Genomic DNA, 22,917 nt, shown 5'->3' with positions numbered 1-22,917 from the left:
GTTTTCATGATTGTTAATGGGAAACCATGATTGCCTGAGTAAAGTTTAAATAGATGTTAGTTTTACTAAAGAAATTGAAAAGCTATACAGATGCTCTTGGGGCATTTTGTTCTTGAATCCCTTTTTTACCACTTCATTGCATACTGACATGGGTGCGACATTAGTATGGGTACAACTGTCATTATGTTTTTTTTACCCAAATCTTTTTGATCTCTATTGCTGTCTGAGAAACCTAACTGATGCAAAAGGAACATAATACTGCTGTTTGCTTGTTAATATTTATTTTGCAATAAGATAATAAATCATCCTTAAGCTGTGAAGTTGTAATAACAAAGATGTAGTTTTAGCGAAGTATACATCTTCTAATTGCTGGTTTTTTATTTTCTTTAGAATCTTAATTATTTTATAGATGAGAGTTACATGGTACAATAACATGATTAATATTTACATATAATAGCTTTATTTAATATTTAAATAATTAGAGGTATTTCTTAAAGGATAATAAAATTTGTTCAGGTTTACACTTAATTGTGTGAAATAGCAGTTTGTTTTAATTTTGTGTCTTGAAATGCCCTTAGCTGAGTTTTTTCTGACATCTGAGTAAAAGTCTTGCCTTTTTTCTAATGTTTGTAGCTATTCATCGAAACAGCCCACGTCCTGTAAAAGTACCTCGGTGCCATAGTGATCCACCAAACCCTCATCTTATCATCCCCACTCCTGAAGGCTTCAGGTATTAGTCCAGATTTTTAAACTGCTTCCTGGCTATGCTCACTCTTAGTGAGTGGAACACCTTTTTTTTTTTTTTTTTCCTCTTGGCAGCAAAAAAGCTAGAAAAAAAGAACATCTGAATTTTATAAATGTGCTTTTAAAGACAATATTTCTCTCCCTCACCCTCTTCTCCTTTATTTTACAGTTTTTATTGGTGCATAATTCCCAGCTTTTAAGTCACTTGTATGCCCTTTGTCTTTAGTGAAAACTATGCTAAAGTGTAACAAGTTTTAATTTAGTGAAAACTGCTCATTAGCAAGCCTTATTTTTTCCTTCTTCACTTTGAATCTTTGTGCACATGGCTGGGACAGTGGTTTCTGTAGTCTAGATTTAGGTAAGACTTAAAAAGAACAGCATTCCAGAATATGGTGGCATTTCTGCATCAGTAACAATATGCTGTGATGAAATTAAAAGGCAAGGGATGTTTTTGTTTCCCTTTGGATGAGTTGACACAGTAATTAATGCAAATAATTAAAAATAGTTATAAAATTTCAAAACATACCTTGCCGTACACCTTTTTACACAGAGGGTCTTATTTTTCAAGAAGAGCAATACAGTCAGAATATACACTGGAATTCAATTTTTTTTTTGAAAGTTGCTTAGCTGTTGGCAGAAATTGGCACTAATCTAAAGATATGGAGGTTTTTATTTTAAGGATGATTATTCTTATAAATATTGACAGTTCCTGAAGCTTCTGAGACATAAAATTATTTCTCAGAAAAGTCTTTATGTATCTGAAAGACTTTTAAAATTGCACCTCAGTGTGCAATCTTCAAAATTTTATTTTTAAACAGAACTTTCATCTCCATTCATTATTATTTTTTGAACTGTTTCCTGAGGTTTTTCTTCTTGCCACAGCACACGGAGTGTCCCTTGTGATGCACGGAACCATTGCAGCGTTACTGTCAGTCGCCCCGCTCCCGTCGGTAGCGACTCAGCTCAACCCAAATCTGTCAGCATTGCAAATGATACCAGGTAGCCTCACTCCATGACGTAGCAGTCTCATTCTCCTTACATCATCCATACAAATGTTTCCACCTACTTGCATTCCAGTAGATCATTTGCACCATGCTTTTCCTTCCCATCATGTATTCCACTGGCTCCTTCATTCATGTTTGACTTGAGCAAAATCTTACATCTTAGAAATAGATGGTTAGACCACTCTCAGAATTAAAATGTACAAACAACGTGGTAGATTAAGCATGTGGTTCTGATGTTTTGAGTGAGTAGGTAAGATATAAATATATCTCAATAGCTCAATAAAAATGTCCATGAAACTAACATAAGACAGTCAGTTCCTCGGTATAACCTGACTAAATAATTAGTTTTGATAACTAACACTTGGCACCGAGTTGACTCATATACAGATAAGCCTAAGATGTGGGGTGGGATTTTTTTGTGGGTTTTGTCGTTGGTTGGTTGGCTGTTAGATAATGGTTTTGGTATTGTTATTGTCTCCCATAAATATTTTGAAGCATATGGTGGAAACACACAGGATTAGATAAATAAGATTTCAGGAGTAAATTCCATTTGACAAATAACATTTTCAAGTGCTGCCCTTGCCAGATGGACAGCAGAAGCACATGTTAAGGTGTTCGAGAGGAAAGTGAATTTCATCTTTGTATATAATATCCTTCATGCAAGTCTTCTCTTTTTTTTTTTCTTTTTTTTTATGGTAAGATGCAACTTCCATCCTACAGTAGGTGCTAGAGGTACAGCTTGTGAGTCCAGGCCTTTTTTATTGAAAATACGTCCTGAATGTTTGTCATTCAAACTATGTGTTTCTATACTTCATGCTTCCATTTTAAGCCTCTTGTTAAAAAAGACAAAAGTAGACAGTAATCTGCAGCGCTGTGTACTTGAAAAGCCCTTTTCAAGAAAGTTAAATTCTAGAGAACTTTCATTGGGAGATTCTGGCAGCTTTATATGCTGACAGGGTAATGATTAATGTTTTTATGATTTTGAAAAACCAAATGCAGAACTTGTTTATTTGATTATGTTTTTACTTTACACAACAAGTGCAGGGGATTTTTGAGTATGTACAGCACTTTGAGCCAAAGTGTTTCCTTCCTTGAAGTTAATTTTAAAGGAGAGAAAGGAGGCAATTTCTTTTATATTCATAGTCTTTGTGGTGATTTTATACCAAATGCAACTGTTAGGCTTATAATTTGACACACCTGAATACAGAGGTATAGTCTTTTAATGGTTTCTGTTTTGTACATCCTATGCAAATTTTGCTTAAGTGTAAAGGTTAGCATTTTGACAGCTTCTTCCAGTTCTAGAAAATAGTCATTCCGAAGAAAAGAAATGAGAATTCTAATTATTAATTGCAGTTCAATACACAGTACTTTCATGGATTGTAATAGGAAAGTTGATGTGAATGCAGGGTTTTAGTTTAACAGGCCTAGGCCTGCTTATCAGACGTGTATTTTTCTTAGACCTCTTAGTTTTCTCTTTGTTTGATGGCTATTAGGAAAATATTCAATGACTTTTTTTTTCCACACATTGCCTGGATTTTTAAGTAGTGCTGCTTAACCACCTACATTACATAGTTGTTATGGTTTGATTGGATTCCTTTTTTTTTTTTTTTTTTATAAGAGGATGGTGAATGTAATATGTCTGTAGCAAGTTTCTTCTGTTAATATAGTCAAAAGAAAGTAGCAAACTTTAACACATTGCAGTCCTAATTACAGATTTCATTTATTTGTGCTCCAAAGGAAAAGTGGAATTTGTTGGGTCAAGAAAGTGTTATTTGGCTCTGAATGTAAGAGGTGTGGGGTCCAGAAACTCATTAGACATTTAGGAAATGGTTATAAGCATTAAATATCTATAAAAGTTTGAATGTAGGAACTTGGTAAATCAGTTACACTAGGCAGTGCATGGTGCACAAATGCCACCATAGTTCTATCGAAGTTTTTTCTGAAAAAATAAAAGTTTAATAAAACTGGAAAATAAAATCCAAAGCAGCAATATTTAGTTATTTACATTGAGCTTTCTGATGGTTATAAATTTATGCTATGTTCATACTAGCTACCTATATAAATATTTCATTTTTTATCTAGCTGAGGTTATTATTCATTGTTTTATATTTATCCAGGGTCAGAGCAGAAATTTAGCAAGTCTCCTTCTCTTTTACTCTATTTCTTTGCCAAATAGCATGCAGACAATCTTTATGGACACAGGCAATAAAAAAAGATTTGGGTGGCTAAGATGGGATCGAAATGGATTTTAGGAAACTAGATTCAAAGATACAATACTTAGGCTTTTCTGTTCCGTTACTAACTCATTCTAAAGGCATTTGTTTTCACTAGGTGCTTTTGAGCTCTTTGTGCATCTAGAATTTTTGTTCTGTATCTCCTTAGTATAACTTCAGCCTTCTTGCTGATTAAAAACTCTGCTTTTCCTGAGGAACACCAAAATTTTTCACTTGTTCAGTTCCTTCTCAAACATAAAAAGTCTAGCTGACAGTTGCAGGGAGTGAAAAGCAGTCATCATATGGAGAATATTCACATGGGAATAGGATGTCCTGGGCTTAGAAAAAAAAAACAACAAAAAACTGTTTTCAAGGTTTTATTATGATTTATTTATTTATTTATTTATTTTTCTTTAAACAATCACGAAAACATCTTTAGGTGTAGGGAAGTGTTCTGTGTGCACTGTTTGTGATCCCAAGTATCTGTCATCTTTTTATAGTTTTTAAATGCCAGTGAAGGGTTTAGTGATGTTCTCCATTTTCCAGTAACGTTTAACTCATACATCTAAAACATTAGGAGGTGTTAGTCACGGCTTTTCCCCACCATGCTTTAAGAAATGAAAGGGAGCCAAAAGGCACTTAGTGCAGAAAGACATTTGTGAAGGATTTATAGCTGTAAAACCTGGTTGGCTTGAACAGTGTCTTGGTAGCTGGAAAAAGGTGCCTGAAGACTTTAAGCTTTAAGACTCATTTCTCTCACTACTGTTTGCCTTTCTGTTCAGCATGCACGTTCATCTGGGTCTTATTCTGAGTCATCTAATTGTACTCTGCTTTCAGGAGAAGGTAGGGCCTGGGCTACTACTAGGAGCACAAGCAATCAAGCTGCTATCACTTAACGCTGTACTTCTTCCTGTCTGCTGAGCTGTGGCTCTTCCTAGTATTTTTGACATAGTGACTATGGGCTGTGACTTTGTACTCGTTATTCACTAGAAGCATATGAATTCAGTTAGCGCCTTTCGTCTGATTGTGTGCCTCAAGTTATCACCAAGCTGAATCACTTTGGATTTTGTATCCAACCCTGGCACCAGCCGCGTCCTGCAGCAGCTAGGTTATCTGTGTGTTACGGATCAGTAGTATGGATTCTGTTGGGATGGACAACAGCAGTTTCAAGTTGTTAATGCTTTAAAAGCTTATTTTTTCATATATGGGGTGACACAGCTAAAATTATGTAAGAAGTCTTCATTTGGAGAAAAAAATTGCTTATGAGGGGTTTTCAGTTTGCCTCTCAGCACCCGTTTTTCTTTCATGTTCTTTTCATGGTTCATGTCCTAGGCTTCATAGTTTTGCAAACTGCAGTTAAATTGTCATTGGTAATAATTTAGTGCAATGCTAATTTAATTGGTACAATGGCTCTATTTAACAGGGGTTCCAGTGTCCCTGAAAATGATCGACTGGCTTCAATAGCAGCTGAGTTGCAGTTCAGATCCCTTAGTCGTCACTCCAGTCCCACTGAAGAGCGAGAAGGTGATTGTCACAATGTTAGATTGTGATCTGGATATGCTGGTGATTTTTGTCATTAACATATTTGTATGTTACCAGTTCTTACCCTTTCCATTTTTTTTCACCTCTTCCATTTAAACATATTAGACTTCTAACTTTCAGACTTACTTTGTTCATAGCAAGTTCTTCTGTTTTCAGACATACCCACTACTCTCTTGCCTTCCATGTTGTTTCTGAATTGTAACTGAAGGAATTTCCTGGTGTCTTACTAAGTTACACTATTCAAAGCTAAACAAGTTCCATGGTTGCTGATTCATATATCCCATTAGATAGTAAATTTCTAATTGTTGTTATTGAGGTATTAATTGGACACATCAGGACAGTGAAAAGGTTCCTGTCCAATTCTTTCACTACCACTGCAGTATTCATGTTACAGATGCTTGCTGCTATTTGAATCCAGGAAGAAAGGTCATGGTGGGTGACTTTGTCCCGACCAAGTCTCCTCCTTCAGGTTTACTCAATCCTTGTACGTGTGGTATTTATTACAATAAATACCTTGAAACTTTTATCTTGGAAAGTCACATACCTTGATTACAGAATCACAGACTGGCTGAGGTTGGCAGGAACCTCTGGAGGTCATCTGGTCCAACCCCCCCGCAAAAGCAGGGCCACCTAGAGCAGGTTACCCAGGGACATGTCCATGTGGCTTTTGATCAGACCCCAAAACCTCTTTGGAAAACCTGTGCCACCTGCCCAGTACAGAAATGCTTCCCGTTGTTCAGAGGGGACCTCCTGTGTTCCAGGTTGTGCCCATTGCCTCTTATCTTGTCACTGGGCTCCACTGAAAAGAGCCTGGCTCCATGTATTTTGCAGCCTCCCTTCAGTTATTTTTACATATGGTAAGATCCCCATGACCCTCCTCTTCTAACACACTGTGTTCTTTGCAAATTAGAACGAAGTATGGAATCGCAAACAAAACAGAGTGATACTGTGGTCATTCTGCAAAATGAAGCAGGTTTCTACAAACATATGTCTTAGAAACGTACACTAGGAAGTGTGTTTTGCTTCATTTTGTTTAGTTTTAAGATGTTGAAAATATTGTTTGTCACATACTTAGTCCTTTTTTAATGTATACGTATGAACAAGAAACTGGCTTAGATTGGAACGATACAGGTCTTTTTCTCAGGCAACTTAGAAGTTTGCTTTCCTACTGACCTGTATCCTGCATTTGATTCTGAGTGTCCTGACTTGAAGTGCTTCCACAGGTGTGGAAGGAGATATCTCTTGGCATATAAATTAAATCCTATTTTAGAATAGCATTCATAATCTGTTTTCTAAGGAGAAATCATTTATAAATTCAAGACCGTATATTGTTGTGGTTGCATTACATACTTGTAGGGTGTCCTGGTATGTAAGATCTCAGCTTCTGCTGAATATAATTGCATAATCTTTAATATGAGATAAAGCAACTTTTATGCTAAAAGTATTATTTCTACAGAACCATCATATCCAAAAGGAGATACTATTGGCTCATCCCGGCGGAGTTGGGAGCTCAGAACTTTAATCAACCAGACCAAAGGTAGGCTTCTAGGAGCCACTATAATTTGACATTTCTTAAACTAGCGCTGTATTAAAAGACTGAATCTTAATGCTGATTGGAAAAGGTTTTCACAGCTTTATTTTTAGAAAGGGGGAAAAAAAACTGCTTGCAGATAGGAGATACTGCTAGCAAAATTGCAATGTGCACCATCTGATGTGGGAGTAATTAAACTTCATAATTTTTTTTTCTGTTCAAGTCACCTAAAGATGTGAGTAGTGTTGTCCTACCATTGCAAAATGTGTGCAGTTATTGGTATAGGACTTGCAGAAGTTTCCTATTCTGATTGTGTGACTGTAGGAAGCACTTCCTAAGATTTCTCCTCAATAGGGGGTTTTCTTGTTGTGGGTGATCCTACTCCGTTTCCCAAATTCAAGGCTCTTATGGGCCTCTCACATCTGTCCTGCTGCTTATTTTCATGAAACTTAAAGTAACTTGATTACTTCTGAGACTCCTATATTGTATTGTATGTGCAGATATATACACAACTTATGTGCGTATCTTATGGCAAGCTAGAACCTCATGAAACATTATAAAAAAGTTGTCTTTCACATAAAAAGTTGATCTATCGGTGATGTGACTCAGGATGTGAACTCACTCACTCAATGATGTTCCTCACAATGATGAGAACACAGAAAAAACTTCTGAAATCTAGAAGAATTATTGTTTGTTTGGAGCATAAATACTGAAGAAATTGAGTTTGTTTAATCTGGAAGGAAAAGATGAATTAGGGACAAACAGAAAATTTCTAGAAGTCTGCTGCAAAGGGAACTGGAATAAGTGGAATACTATCCACTGTGAATAAGACAAGGACTAAAAACTGCTGGGAGTCAGATTTAGTATAGATGAAGTGATATTAATTATAGGCAGTAGAATGTATCATTTGGGGGTATTTGACTGTCTCCATCTTTTGACGGCCATTAGAAGAAGGTTAAACTACTGTCTCTCAAGAGTGACAGATGTGTAATTTTTCTTCTTTACAATTTCTTCTAGCCTCACTGACAAGGATTCAGTTCCATTATTACATTTTAAAGCTGGAGTTATGTAAACACCTGGAATCTTTGAAATAAGAGAAATTTCTTATAAAGAGAGTAAAAACTTAACTGCCCTTGGCAACTCCTAATGGCTCTGACATATTTCCACTATCTATCTGTGGTTAATTACAGGTCAAATATGAAAAAAAAAATCGATGTTTTTCATACTTTTTACTATCTTGGATCAATTAAGAGATGAGTAGAAAATTACCAGGATTCTCATTTTCCTTTAGTTTTCTTTAGTTTCATATGTGATTGCTAAAATGTTTTATTCTTTTGCTGTGTCTTAAATTTGACTCACAAAATAGTTGTCGTCTCAGTCGAGTCACTTGATGTGATATCAAAAGGTAACGAAATAAAATATACAAACAATATTTCTCAATCAAGGAAATTGTTCATTGCTCTTCTTTTAGATACTGTTTCAAAGCAAGCACCAATTGAAGCTGTTCAAAAGTCTGTTCAGTTGTTTGAAGAAAGGAGATACAGGGAGATGAGGAGGAAGAACATCATTGGCCAAGTTTGTGACACACCAAAATCGTATGATAATGTCATGCATGTAGGTTTGAGAAAAGTGACTTTCAAGTGGCAGAGAGGAAACAAAATCGGTAAGTTTGTTACACATTCATTTGTAAGGCTAAAATACCAAGATTATTTTTTGAAGGAAATCTAAGAGTATATTTTGAAATCTTGCATCCTTGTATAGGTAATACCAGCTTTACTGAAATCAGGATGTTGAAATACAAAATACAATGGCAGCTAGGATGTCCTTCATGTAGAACTTCAGTGAAGTTTTCACTGGTCAAATAGTAAGAAACAAAGGAGTAAAAGGATTTGGTTAGGATGATTGCTTGTGTATGATCCTGCAATGCCTCTGCATGTTCAACCCTATAAAAGGTTCGAGTTCTGCTCTTGAAAGAACCACAAATGTGAATGGAAACGAGCACAAACTTTGGGATTTGTTTTACTCACCAATGATGTTGTTGCTTCCCACATACAACTGTTATTTCCTCTCTGCTTCAGGATTTGTGGGAAAATCCTCATATTGCTCATACTCATCCTCATACTCATGAGGATTTTTCTTTCAGGTTAACCTGTTAAGTTTGCTAGAGTGAAAACATGACACTAAATTCAGGGCTGTAAATGTTTTATTAGGTGTTACAGGTTAAAAGGTACTTGACGTTATTAAATGAAAATACACACAAATAAAGTTATCAAGGGGAGCTTTCAGTGATGTGTCTACTTACTATGGTTGACGTATATGTCACTTACTGAATGTAGGGTAATTATTTTTTCTTATTTTAACTCTGCAGGTGAAGGCCAATATGGGAAGGTCTATACCTGTATCAGTGTTGACACTGGAGAGCTGATGGCTATGAAAGAAGTGAGTGCTTACTATATGAGAATCATTGCTGCCCTTGCTTTTTTTCCAAACCACATACAGATGAGTTGTTGGGCATTAAGGTTTTCTGAACATAGTTGTTAGCTAGCTCAAAAAGGATGGGAAGACAAATTGTTTCTTCATGTAGCCACAACTGCTAATTATCACTTGTTCTTCCTCAAATTGTTTAAGCTTTTTCTTTCAGTTTAAAAGTTTCAATGTAGAAGTATGTAAAATGGATACTGGGTAATCTCACAAGGATGTTGAATGGGTACTTGCTTAGTATGTGTGAACGCCTGTGAAGAGATCTTAAACTATTCTGGAGTTTTCTGATTAGAAAAACGGTACACAAATTGTCTTACTTTACAGTATTTCATCTCACATTTAATTCTCTTTTTCCTCATTTTGTAGAGAAAAAGATAGGAAGTGCCACATCAGATGTTTTTCAGCCTCTGTAGTTTAAGTGAGCTTGGTTGAGTCACGAAACTGTTGACTAACCTGGTCGGTACAGAAAACCTAATTTTCTGTATAGAAATGAGTAAAGCTGTGTAGGTGTAGAGATCCTTTTTTCCTTACAACACATTGGTTTTTAAAATATTTGTACTGTTTAATTTTACTGCATTTCCACATCTTACTACCAGGATCATCAAGCGTTCACAACAGTCACTGTGCCACCCATTTGATGCTAGAGCAGTTATATTTTGATGAGGTAGTTCCTCCACATACGTAATATGTATATGAGCTCACAGAAGCATGGAAAAGCAAGGCTGGGATTGTGCTTAACTTCTTGTACAATAGTCATTCATTGACTAAGTAATACCAACATTCAAAAGTTTTTTTCTAGCTGCTGCCAAAGTAACATTTTTCCCACTATTTGTAGCTCTCCGTGTCTGGAATTCGAAGTTGCCTTCTAGATGCAGGTGCTTTTTGCAGATTAGCATGTGTGCGCTCTCACTAGGGAGATTTTATAAATAGATATAAGTTAAATGGACCCTGTTTGACAGATACTTCCTTAGTAGGCTAAATACACAATACGCTGTAGTACTTTTCAACTTGCTGTAAGTATTCCACCGAGAAACACTTTTTTGTCCCCATTGTGGGCTTAAATGCAAACTGCAACTTCCAAGAAAAAGCTCTTCAGGGTTTCCTTAGGGGTATCTTAAGAGAAGGTTTTTTCATTTGTTTTTAAACTGGTTGAAAATATTGAAAACATTTCCCCATCTTCTGGGATTTCTTCAAGACTTTGCTGTCTTAACCACAGTGTCACCAATATCTCTACAAATGATAGTGGAAAAGGTTTACTACAAATGTACGGTAGTGCAACTTTGGAGTGTTAGGAGGTATGTAAAATAATGTCATTGATCACCTTTTTTGTTTTTTATAATCTCCATGTTTTTAATTTTATCACTGTTTGAGTACAACTGATATACTGGAATTGTACAGAACAAAACAATCATAACACCGTAGCAAAAAAAAGGTGAAATATGTGCATTTATTTCTCTAGCAGTTGTCCTGTACTCAATTAATGAAATTTCTGCTTTCTACCAGAATAGTAAAAATAACATCCCCCATAATTGAAAAACTGAGCGTTTTGCTTATCTTTGTCTGAATGGAAACCTTAAATCAGTTTTCCAAAAGATTGTTTTTTTTTTCCTCCAAGAAAAACCCATCACAGCATGTTGTAGGAGAACTAATGAAAGCCTCTTCCTTTAATCAAAACCTCCGTGATCATATGTTTGTAAAGAAAACCCTCAAAGAAAATCCCTTAGTCTCATTTGATGAAATACCTGTCAATTAGTCTTTCTTGAATGACAGCTGTCATTCATGTTATTTTCAGATCCTCTTGTATTGCATCTACCTACCAGGTATAAGCTAGAAGGCAGGCTCCAAAAAGATACATGTATATGTGTCCACATCTGTGATGTTTAAGTAACAATATTTTCACCTTATCAAGTTTATAAATCATCATGTGTGTATGATTTTCCAAAAACAATTTGGGGTTCTTTTTTGGTTAGTTTTGGGGGTGAAGGCGTAGAATTCTGTAACTTTTTGTGTGATGATACTGTTTCAAAAAGAAGAAAAAAAAAAAAAGGTTTTACCTGCTTTTTTTTTTTGTCTTTGTTGTTGTTCCTTAGCAATTTGAAACTTAATAGCAGCAAAATAACGAAAAATTTTCTTGTAGATAAGATTTCAACCTAATGATCACAAAACCATCAAGGAAACAGCTGATGAACTGAAGATTTTTGAAGGCATCAAACACCCTAATCTGGTTCGGTATTTTGGCGTGGAGCTCCATAGGGTAAGCAAACATCACTTCCTGGGAGGTTGTGTGTAGGGTTGGGAGAGAATTCTGAGAAGCTTTGGATCATTGGAGGTTTCACTTCAGAACGCTCTCGTGTAACTTAATTGTCTGGATATTTCTGTGAATTACAAGTCTTTTTTCCTATGAGTGTTGAGACCTCTCTAAAACACAGTTTGCAGAAATGTGTTGAAACTGGTACATAAACAGAGAAGGTTCACAGTAAGTGAATTGAGTAATGCTGGAGCTATCATGTGCTGCAACTCTGTTTGACTGCTCCAAATGCAAAGATGTTGTACTTACTGATAATTTTTGTATGCAGATACAGACTAGACAGCCTGTCTAAAACTCTTCAGTGTTAGCAGCAGAGTTTTCTTGCTTGGGCAGCAGAACTAACGAAGCCTGGTTGTCTTACAGAGTGGGATCCCACAGCTGTGTGCAGAGATACCTGACTTTCTCTTACTCTCATTTCCATATGCCCTTCCTCCCCAGCTCCCTCAAGTCTCAGGTCCTTCCTGTATCTCTCTACCTGTTCCCTGGGAGGAAACAGGATGCTGGGTACCTAGCTGGAAAGTGGTGTGTGCTCTTGACTGACTTGATCAGTATGAATGTGTTGATTCGCTTACCCTCTGCTGTTTTGGAAGGGGACAAAGGCTGCTTTCTGCCTGCATTTCTTTACTCGGGGACACGACTTTGGGTGTCTGTGCCACTGGGTCATTGGTTTCTCAGGCTAGTTCTAAAAGTTCAGTGTCTGCCATCTTTTGTATTAAATCTGGCTGCAATTGGCTGAAACTTCCAAAATGGGCTTGGAGAGAGAGAAAGAAAGGGAACAAGAACCAAAGTTTTCCTTGAAATGAGTTAGAGTTGGCATGCTTGTTTGAGGCACAGACAACAACAAAAAAAACTTGCCTTCCCCAAGCAATCAGCATGTGATAGTGCAGGAACTGGGAAAAGGTGGGGGGGAAATCTCTTTTTAACTTGCTAAATATGCAAAGCCTCTTTTAGTATTTCCGCTTTATCTACATAGATTTCCCAAGTGCTGTTTGGTAGATTCCAAAGTAACATATATTACACCACCAAATACTGTCATTTGCATATAAAGGATACTGTCGTTTGCATAAAGGATACGGATAGACATGTGAAAGAGATTTTCCATCGCTGTGCAATAGAATATTAGGATGAAGCATGCCTAAGAGAATAGAGGTCTGAAGAGATGATTAACTAGATATTCTGTGGTAAAAGGTACCTCCTCTAGAACTTGCTCTTTCACAAACAGTGAAAGATGGAAGGAAAACTTTGTCCTAATTCAGTGTTAAAATTTTTTTTAACACCAATGAAATCCGGTTTGGTTCCCACAACAGGAAGAAATGTACATCTTCATGGAGTACTGTGATGAGGGCACTCTGGAGGAAGTGTCAAAACTGGGCCTTCAGGAGCATGTCATTAGGCTCTACTCAAAGCAAATCACGATTGCTATCAATGTACTACATGAACATGGTATTGTTCATCGAGACATTAAAGGTAACGTTAACCAAAAAGGTAATGTTGTTGTTTCAGTGTTGTAGATGAGGGTGTGGGGCAGGGATGGGGGATGTTTTTCAGATTAAGCACACATTATCTATACAACAGTTGAGTATAAAATCTTTCACACCTTTTTCAATTTTCAATTTACAAGTTGTCAGCTAGTTAAACACTCCTTTTTAACTGCAGAACATAAAAATGTTCACAGATGGCATTGCAAACTCATAAGTTGTGCCCATGATTTATATAGCTCTTGTAGAGGTTGTTAGGATTGTTGGGGGTTCATCCAAACTCAAATTTTGGTCCTTGTATTTCTAGCACTAACACTGAATTATGTAATAATGTTTTTCTCATCTGTGCAAGAAGCAATGGCGCTTCCTTGGGAGCTGACAGGCAGTGTACTGTGCTAGAGTGCTGCAGCAGAACTTTTCCTTGTGATTCCCATTTTGCGGAAGAGTTTTAGGCTTTCAGACAAATGTTTGCGTACACATAGCAATAAAAGTCTTGGTAAAAGGAGTTAAATAGATACGGTAAAACTACTTACCAGTGTTCTGTTTTTTTTTTGCCATACATTTATCTACTCATGCCTGGCTCTCAGCTTTTGCTTACAAAATGAGCAAACTGGAACTGCAGTAACTGAAGGGTGGTTGCTTTTGGCATTTGCTTAAGGCACACGGTGTCAGTCTGCATTTCACATTCATTTTTCTTTTCCTGAGCCTACCAAGAACATCCTCCATGTCTAGTTGTCTTGTTTGTGTTTTGTTTTTTTTTAATCTGACATATTTTGCTCACCTATGGCAGAAACTTAACAGTTGGTAGGGGAAACAATGCACACTACGCCCCACTCATTTTATGCTCATTTTATGACAAGGCAGTGCAACCCAACGATGCTGGGTTTCTATGTCCCTCTTGCTCACAGGGTTTTGAATCATCGCAGCAGTGTAGGAGGTTCCCAGTTGCTCTTGGTCCTTTGGCCTCGTGCTTCTCATTTGGGAAAAGAACTATCTACGATCCAGAGGCCTCCCACCCAGGTAGGCCACTCTTGAGTCAGTTTTGGCTTTTTTTTTTTCTTAGAAAACACTTTCCCTCACTCCCGTTGCCCAGCAGTCTTGCCTTCTCTGGTTCTCCTTCCTGACCAAAGGTTTCTTTCCAGTTGTGGATTTCCCTCCGTGCTTTTCACAGTGCCTTCCTTGCCCTTTACGTGATCATTCCATATCCAGGTTCTGCTTAGCTGGATTGCACTCTCCTGGAAGCTCGCGATCAAAATCCAAGGCTGACTGATAGGGATTTCTTTTGTGCTGCTCCATGTCATTGCTGATTTCTGGATATGTTTCTGAATAGGTCTTCCTCTCATCAGAGAAGTGCACAGAAGAGCTGTTTAACAGGACTGTAATGCTGCGTTATCTGAGGGCATTTCTGTCACAACAGGTTCCTCATACCAAATGCTGGGGTAGTCCTTGGGAGTAATAACAGCTACAGACAGGGTAGCTGCAAACACATCTGTGTACAGACCTTCCCTAAACTTAATGACAGAATTTAGACAGACTGTGGAGAGGGTGTTTTTGTAAAGGATGCCTGATGTTACATTGCATGTCTCTTGCTCTCTGTCTCTTTTTGTGCTCAGGTTGAATCCCCAAGTTCTCAGGCTAACAGCAGTAAAGAAAACTCTGTTTTTACTTTTAGCATAATGCTGGATTTTCTCTTACATACTCAAGTGCTCTTATTTTTCTGATAGGGGAGAATGACGAAATGTCATTCAGACTGTGTTAAAACTGCTTTTCTAGGGGAATCTCACTGACAGATCATACCAGATCTCTCATAGCCAGTTTACCAAAAATCAGTATGGATCTGTTTTGTTCAGCATCAGATAACACAGAATCACAGAATCACAGAATTTTCTAGGTTGGAAGAGACCTCAAGGTCATCGAGTCCAACCTCTGACCTAACGCTAACAGTCCCCACTAAACCATTTCCCTAAGCTCTACATCTAAACGTCTTTTAACCAACCAATTCTTAAGAGTAATTGTTTACAGCTGTATCCTGCAGTTGGCATTTGCAAGCACCTTGCACTCAAAACTTAGGTCACTTGGTTAGTAGTGTCCACAGGTGCCACCATTGTCCTCCTGGCGCTGTTGTGGCATCCAGTTTTGCAGGTGTAAAAGCTGTAACAAGACACAGCTGCTGGGAATCCTTCTTCAACCTGTGGTTGCAAGAGAAAGCTAAGAGTAGCATTGGTTACAGCTGACTGCACTGCTTTTAGTTGGCCTGCATCCGTGTATTAAGTAGCTGGTGGAGAATGTAGCAGGTGATCAAGTCTTTTTTGGATACTTTTTTTTTAAAGAAAAACTCTATCTTGCCTATTATATTTTAACTCCTCTGGCTAAAACCAGATCTCTCAGTTATGACAACTTCTCTTTTTGCAAGAAAGCTGTCTGCTGAATAATGGAGAAAGATGAAATATTTAATGCTGAAGAGAATCTCAGGACATCTCTGGTTGAGTACTCTGCTCAAAGCAGGGCCAAGCTCAATGTCAGATCCAATGTCAAATTAGATCAGACTGCTCAGGACCTTGTCTATTTGAGTTATGCTTATCTCCAGGGATGGAACATTCCCTCTTCCCTGCGCCCCTCTGCTGTTCCCATTGTGAAAATCTTTTCCTGATACTTCCCTGGAATTTGCAAGCATTGCTATTTGTGTCCATTGCCCCGGATCCTTTCAGTGTGTGTCTTTGAAGAAAATTCTGTTTCCGTCTTCATGATATGGTTACGCAGTTGAAAACAGCAATAAATTTCACTCCAGCCTCCTCTTCAAGCTAAACAACCCCACCTCTCAGCTCCTCTTTGCGCATCCCATGTAGCAGCCCTCTGACCATCTTGATGCCCCGGGGCTGGGCTTGCTGCATCAACATCTGTCTTGTACCGGGGAGCCCCGAAGCAATACACATCGCTCCAAATGTGGTCTCAAAAGTGCTGAATTGAGAAGAATTAATCGCTAAGGTCACGCCTGGTGCTTTCTCTTTGGGAGAGCAGCGCATATTATTGAAGAGCGCATTGGGCCTGAACCAAGTTGGTTCTTAAATGAATTTGGCTGTTGCAGTGCTTAAGTACTGAGGAGTGGCTACGAGCTGCCCCCATTTGTGGAGTTGTGCCACAGTCATCGTGGGGATTTTGGTTCTGCTCCGAGAACTCCCAGTACTGAGAGCAGCATCTCTGGAATGTCCCTCTAGTGTCAGTTTGCCCTGGGGTTAGCATGGGGCTGTCTTGGCACAGAGGTACTGTGCACTAAACTTGAGTTTAAACACCTTGGGTCATAGCAGTTGTTCTCTCTAGCAAGAGTACCATTTCTGGTATTTGCTCTCTGTTTGCAGTCTGCCCAAAAGGTCTTGTGGTGTAAATGGCAGCAGTATTTTGCTACCTCTTGCCCTCCACCAAGTACATCCTGTAGGGCTGCTTTCAATACTGAACGTGGAGGAAAGAAGGCACTGATTGGGGGTGCTGTGCCTTTTTGTTGTTTTAGCCATGGTCTCTGGTTTTATTTCTCTTACTAACCATGCAGATATGGTAGGAATTTTGTTACGTTTCCAATCATACTAACTGTCAAGGCTAAAAAGGATCGTGCATCCTCAAAGTACTGTTCTTCTCTTTCCCTTTCTATTTCTCAGGTCCTGCTGGATTCTGTGGAATTTCCTTCTAATAAGGAGACCTTTTCTAAAAACTCCTGCTAGAGCTTGGTATTGTTCTCTAAAACACAGGCGAATGGCTTAATTCACAGGAGCTTTCACAGAAAACTTTATGCTAAGAATTGTCATTACCTTTTTTTTTTGTAGGAGGACAGATTTGGACTGAAAGGCCTTACAAGTTGGTTCTAAACTGCATTAAACCAAGTTATCTCAATAACTTTAGATTCAGTCAGAACAAAAGACCTTGGATATTAGCTCAGTCCCTTTCCACGCGCTTCAGTAGCTTCAGAAGCTACTCTGTAGCCTTTCGTGAAATTTTCAAGCAACTTGCTTTCTTGGGGAACCAGAACCTAAGTTTCCAAAACCATCCTTGTAAAATATTTGCTAGTGATGCCTCTTTTTCCTATGCTCTTTGGGGCTAAGTGTACCTACTTGCTATATGTTAAGTAATTGCTTGAAAATCATCCAAAAAAGACAAGTTATGGGCAGTTGTTTGAAGGAAAAAGCTGCTAGTACCTATAAATGTCAGTCATCTACTGCAGTGCTTATATATTTAGTGTCCCATTGAGATGCCTTCTTGTACTGCTTTGGTGTGATGACGGATCAAGGAGCTGATGGATCGTCTACGTGTGTGTTACATGCACCTGTGATTGCAGGGTCCAGGTTGACTCTGGAAATCTGTGTCCCTGGCTGGGTTCTGTGGTTTGCCAGCAGAACAAATTCTGATCTTGAGAATGCCAGGACTGGAAAATGTGCAGACACAATGTCTAGAAGAGTTGTATTTACTGAAAGTTAATTCTCCTTCCAGAACTTCTAAAAGGCTTATGGTAACCAAAGGTTGGAGTTTATTGCTGTTAGTGATTTCTCTCCTCCCTGTAGTGCAGTTATGTGTAACACCTCTCGGACTACATACACTTCGCTTCTGTTATCAAGCATTCTCATAGCTGAAAGGGAAGTCCTTTGAGAACTGGGTAGTTTTGGCATCATTGACCTGCACTGCCTTTATTGACTTGAGCTTTTTAAGGACTCTGTTTTCTGAAAATATCTTGGAGGTGCCCAGCCAAGCTAACTGGAAAAAGTCATTAATTAAGAGAACATAATGGAAAGGAGGAACAGCCAACAATTCCTGCACTGACCCATGTTGAAGGTGGAACAAAAGTGAGAAACTTCTTTTGAAAGGTTATATTCAAAGGAGCCATTTTTTAAAGAATCTTTTATGTGACATGGGAAAATGCTGTGTGTAACGAAGTCCTCGCGTTTGCCTACTCACAGAGTACGCAGGCAGTTTTGCTCTGTGCATAGCATTCATCCTGCTGTAAGAGAAATCACAGCGCAAGCTGCATCTCTGCCAGGTGACTTGCAACCTACTTGTGGTCTCACTGCGGCACTTGCAGGACCCAGGATTTGGCCTGACCTGCACAGTGAGCTCCTGCTCTGTTTTCTGTTGCCTGTGTTTTGGCAGAATGTTGAACGAAAGGAGACCACTGGCTGTCAAAACCGCTTGGCTTATTTTGCAGTGTTGTGTAGAGCAGGTAACTTGAAGCCTGCTGCAGGTTTCCCTCAGAGAATTTCAGCTGTGCTAGGGGAATTTTTTCTGGTGCAAGCTGGCAGTAGAGCCGGATACTGTAATGGTAGCCCTCCTCCAGAAATTATTCTGGAAGTAGAGCTAAATAGGAGTGAGTATTTGGTGGGATATGTAATAAACAAATGCTGTAAGCTCAGCTTTTACGTCTGCTGTGATGACCTAGCTGTACTGTATCACCTGTCTTGACCCAGCAGAACAGAAAAGATGGATACTGGGAGGTACGCATCAATGGCCTCTGCCACAAAGCTCATTAAGGACGTGGTTTTTTTGCAGTGCAACACTCACAGGGATAAGCACTGGAATTCATATATTTCTGGAGGAGTTTTCTCATAACGAGCACATGTGAAAAGCTGATGAGTTTGCCTGCCACAGTGCTTTGTGCTTTGAACATTTCTTGTTGTCATGTTCCAGTATGCTTAGTGTTAACTGAAACCCATCAAAATCCAGTTGGCTGATGGTAACATACCCTATGGGGTACATCTCTAATGGTGTCATATTCCACACTTAATCCACAGGTAAAGATACAAGTGTGAACTCAGCTATTACCTACTGTGTAACTTCCGGTGGTGCATCATGTTGAGAAGTCCTCATGCCTTAGTTCAGCACTGGTTTAACAAGCAGTACTGTTTTTCTTTGTGTTTCCTAGGAGCCAACATCTTTCTTACCTCATCTGGACTGATTAAACTAGGAGACTTTGGCTGCTCAGTGAAACTGAAGAACAACACCCAGACAATGCCTGGAGAAGTGAACAGCACTTTGGGTACTGCAGGTGAGGAAGCACGTGCTAGGCAGAAACTTGTCAAAAGTTGCCATAAGAGAAAATGCCTCTGTCAAAAGTCTGGACTGGTAAAACAATGTGGTTCAGGGAAACTTCATTTTACTTTGGCTGGTTAGCTGTGCTTTACATCCGGAAGGCAAAAATAATCAGTGAATGTTGCAACTGGAAAATGTTACTTGTTTGGTTAATTATAAAGCTTCTGGAGCTTTTGTTATCTGTGATTTTACCTTTCTCTGTAGCCTCCTGAAACAGGACTGTTCTTACTGAACACCTGGTTAATCTATTGTTTTAAAAAAGGAAAATAAGTGAGAGCACATACTGTACCAGAACTTCACCATTTTTCAAGCTGAAAGACAGCTACACTGAAAATGTGTTAAAGAACAAGAAGCCAAAGCCAGACAAAACTTTGCAAGAAAACCTAAGTGGTGATTCACAACAGATGTATTAAATACAGTTGTATTAAAAGCATTAGGTTTGCCCAGTTTATCACTGAAGTATATACTGTTCCTTCTGCTGTATGAACTAATGACGTTGTATGTGTTGTTTCAAAGCCTACATGGCTCCAGAAGTAATCACTAGAGCTAAAGGAGAAGGGCACGGACGGGCAGCAGACATCTGGAGCCTGGGCTGTGTTGTTATAGAGATGGTCACTGGCAAGGTAGGTGTTTCACCTGTTGAATGTCGTTATCAGTTTCTCCAGAAGTTCTGGTTTCATTCCTAGCAGTAAGTCCACAAGTATCAGGGAGTCTTTTAAATTCCTGGGGTACAGACATATATGCTCTGTTGCACAGTGAGTTACTCACTAAACCTTGCACTTAGCAATTCTGTTTCCTGTTGCAGAGGCCTTGGCACGAATATGAGCACAACTTCCAGATCATGTACAGAGTGGGGATGGGTCATAAACCTCCAATTCCTGACAAAGTGAGTCCAGAAGGGAAAGACTTCCTTTGCCACTGCCTGGAAAGTGACCCAAAGATGAGGTGGACAGCCAGCCAGCTCCTCGACCATCCTTTTGTCAAGGTTTGTCTCACGGCTTTGGCTGCAAAGACTGGAGGTGGGAATCAAACAGCCGTAGCTGGCTTTGCCGTTTGCAGCTGTGCCCCAGGGCTTTCTATCGTGGGGGGAGGCTGATACACAGTGATGCTGTACAGAGAGTAAGGAAGGCTTGGAAATTTTGAACAGGTACACACATTGCTGCTTGCAAACATTTGGCTAAAAGAACCTGGTGTGCACCATGCAATGTGTTGCAAGATGCATTATCTGTAGTAAAGATTTGTCAAACTCCATCTCAATGGTAGCTAATTGCATCTGAGGGGCCAGGTATGCGCATGTAATGCAGAGATTGTGGTCCCCTCCATAGGAAAAAAATGAAACAAGCACATCCTTTATCATCCTTCCATACAAGGATTTACTTTTCTTCCTTTTTTTTTTTTTTCAGTAAAGCTCACACTGTTGTTGACTGTGGCATTACTGTAACAAGTTGCAGTTCTTGCATGAATTTTGGTTTAATTCTTAGTTGTGAATATTTGCTTATTCTTAAGCAACAAATTTAGGCATAGCAGTAACCGTAGCTAAATCCCATCCACCACAGAGGCAGAACACTTCTTCAGGGATGTAAGAGTTGCATGCTGTCAGATATGAACAGTTGTAATTCGTTATCATAATAATAAAGGACAAAGAAAACTTAAATGATGTCAAGAGATGTCCAGTTAACCTTAGGTTCAATGAAGGTGCTTAAGAAATTGATGGTCATCTTTTTGCTGCAATAGAAAGACAATTCATTGCCTTTTGTTCCCTTCATAGGTTTGCACAGATGAAGAATGAAGTTATTCAATCTCTGGCCTTTTTTATTCTGGCAAAAATACCTTTTAATCACTACTGTATGTAATATTTACATAAAGACTATGCTGAGAACAGTATAGAAGTTGAACTTATGAAGACTGCACAAGTGACAGGCGTCACTTCTTCTGCTGCTCCTGTATGTTTTACTTGGCACATGTTGCTCAAGTTGTGACAGTGTCTGCAAGTTGAAAGAAGCTGCATGTTTCAGTGAAAGTGCCATTACTACTGTATATGGACCATATCTTTTTTTGTTCTTTCTCCTGTTTCTCATTTTATTGAGAACTGTAATGTTAATATGTAGTATTTTTGAACTCTTTAGGTTCAGAAAAATGCTGTAGTGTTATCAGGCGTTATGGACCTTGTTTTTTAATCTGTTTGTTGAGTGCACTGACTGTGAACTTTTACTGGTTTTTTGTTTATTTGTTTTTGGCAAGCTTCAGATTTGTTATGCACAAGGCTGATTAATGAAATTTTAAAAAAAGGTTTTTTCTCAATAAATGGTTTATTTTAGGAGTTGTTGGTGAAGGGTTTTTCTTCTGAAAGTAACTAGGGGTTGTGGGTCACTTTTTAAACTTTTTTCTTTCTTAAACTGCTAAGACTGCAGTGCTAACCTAACAGGACTAAGGGTCTCGTATATTGCTATAATCAATGCTTTGTAAAGTACAAGAAGCGTAAGAAGCGTTCTGCATTGCACAAGGGATAACAGAATGAAGGTGCCCCCTTGCCTCACTACTGAGGAAGGAAGGTGATGTCCAATTCCCCATGCTACCTATTATATAAGGGATAGTGGTAAGGGCTGAGCTAACTTTCTTCTTGGACACAAGAACTCGACAGACAGGGAATGGCCACAGAAGTGTCATGCTGACCGAAAAGAGAATCAATTAAGATTATTTGTTGTGTACAGTTTAGTGAAAACAAAAAGTCATTTTTAAGATTTTTTTAAAACGAGTTTCTGATCTTGGGCATTGATTTTCTTTCTTTTTTTTTTTTTTTTAATTTAACGGTTAATGGTCAAAGATCTCAAAAAATAGAAATGGTTAGCAAATAGCAGCATTCTCTAACATTTGATCTACTTAGGTAGTTTTATTTTGTTTAGCTTGCTAATACAAATGTTTACAGTTAAAAGTTACCTATTAGTGCAAGCTTATATATCTTTGTTACAGCCATAGACCTTAAAATGGATAAGCTACAAAGCAGAGAGCTTGATTTTAATATTTGGCTTCATTGCAAAAAGTTCTGCATCCCCTCTTAATACTGAAATCCTTGGTTTACTACAGGTGAGGCACAGCTAAATAAGCTGTTGAAAAGGTATCAAAATCTGACATTTAAATCTAGATGTGCACCAGCCTCATTCTGCACATCTAGTGAAGTGTACCTAGGCTTTCAAAACATACAATACTGAATTTAACAAACTTTTGTTGTCTTTCATTCTTTCAGTAATGATAGGAAGGTAAGTACGTATTGTCATCATAAGTAGCTGACTAGAAAAGTACCTGAGGCTGAGGTCCCCCCATGGCCTGCTGCGTTCTTCGCTTTTTGGCGCATCACAAGTTTCCAAGCAGTTTGTCTCCTCATTTGTCGTGTGTTAGGTATCCTTGTACACACACACACAAGATTCCAGGAGTCAGGAGAAAGGTGAAAACTGTTACAGGTTTGTTGTTGCAGACCAAAAGAAAACTCATTCACCACACTTCAGCTTTTTATACTTTTATTTTTGTATAAACAAACGTAAGACTACTTTTG

General features: G+C 38.5%; 1 protein-coding gene across 4 annotated transcripts in view; it reads left to right on the top strand.

Annotated features, from left to right (window-relative positions):
• The window catches only part of MAP3K4 (mitogen-activated protein kinase kinase kinase 4), a 72,221-nt gene extending 50,534 nt beyond the window's left edge, over window positions 1-21,687 (top strand). For 3 of the 4 annotated variants that reach the window (XM_084284953.1, XM_084284952.1, XM_084284951.1), the window contains 11 exons: window positions 634-730; window positions 5,385-5,485; window positions 6,960-7,040; window positions 8,506-8,697; window positions 9,403-9,473; window positions 11,653-11,769; window positions 13,131-13,290; window positions 19,201-19,323; window positions 19,884-19,990; window positions 20,173-20,352; window positions 21,136-21,687. In XM_084284953.1, coding sequence (XP_084141079.1) covers window positions 634-730; window positions 5,385-5,485; window positions 6,960-7,040; window positions 8,506-8,697; window positions 9,403-9,473; window positions 11,653-11,769; window positions 13,131-13,290; window positions 19,201-19,323; window positions 19,884-19,990; window positions 20,173-20,352; window positions 21,136-21,156 — 1,250 coding nt within the window. In that variant the 3' untranslated portion in view covers window positions 21,157-21,687. Of the gene's footprint in view, window positions 1-633; window positions 731-5,384; window positions 5,486-6,959; window positions 7,041-8,505; window positions 8,698-9,402; window positions 9,474-11,652; window positions 11,770-13,130; window positions 13,291-19,200; window positions 19,324-19,883; window positions 19,991-20,172; window positions 20,353-21,135 lie in introns of those variants that run through there. The other variant, XR_014618330.1, reaches the window with a different exon arrangement.
• Window positions 21,688-22,917: the final 1,230 nt, after the last annotated feature.

The sequence above is a fragment of the Netta rufina genome (genome assembly GCF_964035555.1).
Source record: "Netta rufina genome assembly, chromosome: 3".
NCBI lineage: Eukaryota > Metazoa > Chordata > Aves > Anseriformes > Anatidae > Netta > Netta rufina.
This window is presented reverse-complemented; position numbering and strand designations above follow the sequence as displayed.